This window comes from Nematolebias whitei, chromosome 8, assembly GCF_014905685.2.
Source record: "Nematolebias whitei isolate Nwh7 chromosome 8, NemWhi1, whole genome shotgun sequence".
NCBI lineage: Eukaryota > Metazoa > Chordata > Actinopteri > Cyprinodontiformes > Rivulidae > Nematolebias > Nematolebias whitei.
The window spans coordinates 6,965,517-6,971,800 of NC_056505.1; the positions used below are offsets into that span (position 1 = coordinate 6,965,517).

At 43.7% G+C, this 6,284-nt stretch overlaps 1 protein-coding gene across 1 annotated transcript in view; it reads left to right on the forward strand.

The window, feature by feature from the left end:
* The first annotated feature begins 336 nt into the window (after window positions 1–336).
* The window catches only part of kremen1 (kringle containing transmembrane protein 1), a 96,192-nt gene continuing 90,244 nt past the window's right edge, over window positions 337–6,284 (forward strand). Inside the window, exon 1 of the mRNA XM_037680874.1 lies at window positions 337–588. Within this exon, the coding sequence (XP_037536802.1) occupies window positions 507–588 (82 nt within the window). The 5' untranslated portion in view covers window positions 337–506. The remainder of the gene's footprint in view (window positions 589–6,284) is intronic.

The window sequence follows — 6,284 nt, forward strand, 5'->3', positions numbered from 1 at the left end:
TTCACTTAATGCATCTCTGCTGGATTTGGATCTTCAGATCTCATGTGCGCTCCCGTTGCGTTTTCCTCCTCGGATCTTGTTTTATTTCTGCAACAACTTCAAAACTTCAACAGTTGTTTGGATCGTTTGAGAGACTCTTGGTGAGGTTCCTCGCTGAGGGTTCAATTTCACTGTGAGATTTGTCTTTTTTTTTTAATTTAATGATCAGACTTTTACTGCAGGGTTGTAGTTTCTTTGCGCCTCCCCTCCTCCCCTCTCTCCTCCTCCCCTGTTCCCTCTGCTGTCTCCCCGACGCTGCAGGTTCAATCCTCTCTGCCCCTGCTTCCTGTCACATGGGCTGGAAATCGGATCCGTGCTCTGTACTATCTGCTCTGGGCTGTGCGCTGTCAGAAGCTGCTCTACCTGCCTTTAAAGTCCAGGCTCGTTGTTAAACTCGTGCACAGCCTCAGACTGAGGGGACAGTCCGCGCGCATCAGCTCCACTTCACCTGAGAGCCACGCAACACCATGGATTCCTCCTGGACCGTCACTTCTGCGCTCCTTCTGGCTGCCTTTATTTCCTCTGCGGCTTTTACTCATTTTGACACCGGTAAGTTCAACTTTTCTGCTCTTGGTCAGGAGGAGTTCCGATCCAACTTGGCGACGTTTCGCCAAAGTTCCGCTTTTACGCGTCCGACGAACTGTTCGGGGATGAAGCGCATGCCAGAAACCACAGACCCTGATGCGTAAAGGTGCTGTTGAGTCGGAGCAGCAGTTTGCACTCACTCACTTTATTCGTGGTGTTTAGTTGGCCAGTGTTTGCTCCAGGTCTCAGCAGGACATCCAGCTGTTTCCTGCATGTGGAGTTTGTTTGAAAGGCTGAAGTCAGAAGTGACATCATGTTCTGTTCAAGCTCATCAGCTTCAAGTCTCCACAACGAAAACCAAACTGTAGTTCATTTAGGGGATTAAGACTCTTCTGATCGTGCATTTAAAGCACCTTGTATAATCCAGACCAGCTTTTTACGCACATGGCTCTCCAACATCCTGCGCACCCGCGGTGACCTGTTCTGCTTCAGCTGAGCACGTTTAGTTTATTTTATTCTTTTTTGTTTTCCCCCCATTAGAAATATTTATTTTTCTCATGTCAGATGAATTTGCACCACATACTGGCTGTTTAAACCACTGGTGGACCTAGAGATTGTTTTGGGGTGGCAAAGGTGGGGCACGCAGAGTTCATTATCAGGGGGAAAGTTTACCTTTAATATAAATTTCATACAGTTAGGTTATGTATCTATATGAATTACACAAAAGATCACTTCAGGGAGTGCTGTTTGTTAGCAACTTCATTTTTGTCCCAAAACCCAACAACCTCTTGTTTTGCTCAAATTCTCACCACCACTCTCACACACACAGGGTATAATTTATTTTAATCATTTTAAAATGTCATATCAAATTTTTCTCCTAAAACATTTGCTACACTTGAGATTAAACGGAGAGGTACACCGTGTATATTTACAGAGCAGGTGTTAATCTCATTTTCACAAGAGGCCAAAAAGAAAAAAGAACTGTTTTCTTCCTGCGGGGTCAACTTCACTCAATATTTTATGAAAACTGAATAAATAAATCTGATATATTTTCCAGATGTGTCACTTAGAGTTGTGGAAACTCTCAGCACTTTATTAAAGTTGTGCTTCAGGGGTGGAAAAGCCTCAAGTTACTATCTTGAAACCGTCTTCTTCACTGTAAAATTTCCGGGTCCAGCTGGTGGGTGTCCTCATCTTGAAGTTCACGTGCAGACGTTATTAACTTTCAGCATCGCACAAAATGTACAAAATTAGATTAACTAGCCAACAAATATGGTGGCAGACGTTGTGGCAAGATATTTGTCACAGTAGCAGCTGCCACCCTGTGCCACCCCCTAGAACCACCACTGAGCTGAACCACTCAGACATGAGTTACCTCAGGATGAACCTCCGTCATCTGATATTTAGTTTGGCACTGAGCTCATGAACAAGTAGGAAAACGCTTGTGCCTGTATGCAAAACTTCAAAGTCCTATCTGGATCTCTATCCAGAGCTACCCCCCCACACACACACACTCCCCCCATTCCTCCCTGCTGGAGAGCATTTTGTTTAAATGTGAATATCTAATAATGATGACCGCACAAACCGAGCTCCTCTTTGCTGTAATTTGTGCCGCGTTTCATGTCAAAGCAGCAAATCCTCGTGCTTTCCTTTTTAATTTTTTTGTCTCTTAATTATACGCTTAGATTTCAAATTAGAGGGTCCACCATCTGGGCTAGTGCGTAAGTACTCCCATGTGTACCTATGTATTAACAAAGTATTTAAAGCAATGGTATTCCCCTCATAATGCAGAGAGGGGGAAAAAAGAAGAAAAAAGCCCAGCTCGTGTTTGATTTAGGTCCGCTGTGCCACATTTGCTGCACAGTAAAACAATAATTTAGTGTGTGGACAAGAAATCGGTGTAAATGAAAGAAGTGACTCATGCTCTCTTTGCTGTATTACAGGGAGACGCAGTTAATGTGTTTGGTCTGCGCCGCTAAAAGGTCAAACTGAACGGGAAACCCAGTACTTTGAAGGAAAACACTGTAAAACGAGTCGGAAGTACAGTGAAGCCACAACTGCAAGTTCAGCCCTCACTTTGAGGGGTTTCCTCACAAACGCAGAGTGTTTTAATAAATATCTGCAGGAGACGAGTCAAGTTGCAGAAAACTGCCCAGATGTATTAAATATGAGAAGATCTTCTGTTTTGAAGACAAAGACCTCAGTTAAACAGACAACCCACTGTGTGTCTGACATCTAGATGAATTTGATCAACAATAGAAGTCAGGGGAACTTATTTCCTGACAAAAATTAAATAAATAAGATAAATATTCATTCAACCTTTATTTATACAGGTTGGTCCCATTGAGCCTCGGGGGCTCATTTACAAGAGAGACCTGAATTTAAACAGAGTGATGACAACAGTGGACAACAACAATATCATAAAGGATGCATACCAATTTATTATTATAATTTTTTTTTAATATAATCCATCCATCATCTTCCTCTTGTTTTGAAGTCAGGCCATGGGTCAGACATCTCTTTCCACAGCCACCTCTTCAGCTCTTCTGAGAGGACCAAGGTGTTCCCAGACCAACTGAGAAGCAGAGTCTCTCCAGCGTGTCCTGGGTCTTCCTCAGGGTCTCCTCCCAGTCCTCCCTAGGGAGGCACCAGGGAGCATCCTTACCAGATGCCTGAACCACCTCAACTGGCTCCTCTCGATGTGGAGGAGCAGCGGTTCTACTTCGAGTCTCCTGATAACTGAACTTTTCACCCCATCTCCAAGGGAGAGTCCAGCTACCCTGCAGAGGAAACTCATTTCAGCCTCCTGTATCCACAATCTCATTCTTTCAGTCACTGCCCAGAGTTCATGACCAGAGGTGAGGGCAGGAACTTGGACTGACCAGTAAACGGAGAGCTTTGCCTTACATCTCAGCTCACTCTTCACCACAACGGACCGGCACGAAGGCCGCAATACTGCAGACGCTGCACCAATTCGTCTGTCAATCTCGCGCTCCATTCTTCCCTCACTCATGAACTAAACCCCGAGATATTTGAACTCCTCCACTTGAGGCAGAACCTCACCCTCGACCTGAAGAGAGCAACAAATAAATAATAAATAATAAATAAATATAATAATATATAAAACAAATCTGAGCTTGTTTAAACACAGGGTCCTGAGCCATAATGAAATGGTGCGGTTTACTCTTGCAGTTTTTCTAAAATTCAGACTTCTCTGCCTCAAACATCTCTTCTCTGTAAGTTCACTTTGCCAATATTTGTACCGTTTCCGTAGGTAAACAAATGTATGTGGTAGTTGGCAGCTGCTTACAAGTTTTCAATTTGCGGACACATTACCTATCCATACTTCATATATTTTCTTTCTAACTGGTCTGCAAATAAGTACCTTTAAGGTAATTTCTTTAGCAGGTGGTGCAGCCGAGACTTATCAGCGTTCTCCAGCTGCTGTTTCTTGTGTGGAAGCACATCTAAAATGTGATTTCTCACTGCGCTGCCATTTGCTGAACTGCGTCAAACGGAAAGGATTTTTTATTTTTAACCCGAGGGAATATCATAAACTTGCTGGCAGTGCGTTCGTAAAACATGCAAGTTCATCCGATGTAATGATTTAAGACGAGATGGGTGTAACAGAGGAGGAAATAAATGTGAGAATGTGTCTTTTAAGTCATAAAATGCACTTTGTCATCCATTCATCTGAACGTTTTCAAGAAACTCCCTCCTGATTCTGGGTCAGTCTGGGCCCTGTGGTTGCTCTCTGGGCGGTCGCTGAGGCTGAAGTGGAAGTTGGATCCTGTCAGAGCTGTCGTGGACGAGCCATAATTGAGTTGCTCTCTAAGCCGGTATGATGCGGCTCATGATGTCGGTTGCCTAAACAAGCCCAAGCCGGTTAATCAGGACAGATTTATTTCCCTGTAACCATGACTGGTCTTGCTCGGTGGGGTTAATGGTTGAGGTCAGCGGTGTAACTGAGATTACCGCGGTGCAGGGCTTTGTTTGATGAAAGCATTGATGTACTTTACCAGAATCAAAGGTCTTGACTCGGTGACTCACTCCAAATCAGTGAGGAGTTGTGTGTAAACATCTCACTGGAAGCAACACCAGAAGGTAACTGGTTGGGGATGCAAAAATGACAGAAGCTGCACTCGGAGTGAGTTTGATCCTCACTGATTATTTTCTTCGTCTTCATACAGAGCCAGGCTTCTTCTTGTGAACAGTTTTCTGAGGGTCACAGGACTTGAGTTTAAGGAGCAACTGGGGGTCTTTTCCCACGAATAAGAGCGAAACCTCCTGACAGAGCAACATCACAAACATGTCATCTCTGGACTTGTTTTGCATCTTTGAGGGAAAGATGTGAGCTGTGCATGGAGCTGTTGAGCAGGGGCTCAAAACATGCAGGCTGGGAAGGTTTGATAAAACGGCTAATGCTCAAATGATGGATCCCAGAAGACAAAGCTATCAGGAACTGCTTTAGGTGGATCAGACATCAGGGACAAACAGGACTGGTTTGAATCTTGGACTGACCAAAGGAGGAACGAGGTGCCTCAGTCAGAGGTTTTCTGAAATGGACTTTTGTTAAGTTTCTATTCAGTTAGACCCAAATGAAATCACATTATAAGTCAAACCGCAAAGATTCATAAGATAATTGTTTCTGAATGTATAGTGATGCAAACTAATCAGAAGCAGTCCAACAGTTTTCAGTCAGGCCATCTGGACAGTTTTTTTTTTTTTTTTTTGTATTTAAATATTTCACCTTTCATCCAGAAGGCTTCATCAGTCAAGGAAACGCACAACAAAACTGATTATTCCCCCAACAGCTTACTCCAAAGTGGAACAAACCAGTTATGTTGGTGCTAAGATGGTCTCTTTGGCACGCCCCCTCCTCTGGTGCCGGCCCTCTCCCTCATCGACAGTCATGTCAAACTTGTTCAAAACCATCCAATGATGATAAAAATCATCTTAGCACCAACATAACTGGTTTGTTCCACTTTGGAGTAAGCTGTTGGGGGAAGAATCAGTTTTGTGTTGTGTGTTTCCTTGACTGATGAAGCCTTCTGGATGGAAGGTGAAATGTTTCAGCACAAAAAAAAACAAAAAAAAAAACTGTCCAGATGACCTGACTGAAAATTGTTGGATTGTATACGTGGATTATTGAGCGTGGACTTTGTTAATCAGAAGCAGTTTTTTTTCCAGGTTTAGGGTTATTTGTCATATGCAGATCAACACAAGGTCAACAATGCAAAGAAATGCTCAGGACGAGAAGAACCGACTCGACTCGCCAAAAGAACATCAAGCAATATCAAAGCATGAAACAAAAATACAAAAACAAAGCACCAAAAGTGAAAAAGAGACATCTGCAGCAGCATGGTCCTCTTAGCTGAGTGGTTCTGTTGGCGATAAGATTATCTTAGCAACATGGTCCTGTTAGCAACATAGTCCTGTTAGCAACGTGGTCTTGTTAGCAGTGTGGTCTTGTTAGCAATGCTGTCCCGTTAGCAACATGGTCCTGTTAGCAGTGTGGTCTTGTTAGCAACGTGGTCTTGTTAGCAGTGTGGTCTTGTTAGCAACGTGGTCCTGTTAGCAACGTGGTCCTGTTAGCAACATGGTCCTGTTAGCAACGTGGTCCTGTTAGCAACGTGGTCTTGTTAGCAACATGGTCCTGTTAGCAACATGGTCCTGTTAGCAGTGTGGTCTTGTTAGCAACACTGTCCCGTTAGCAACAT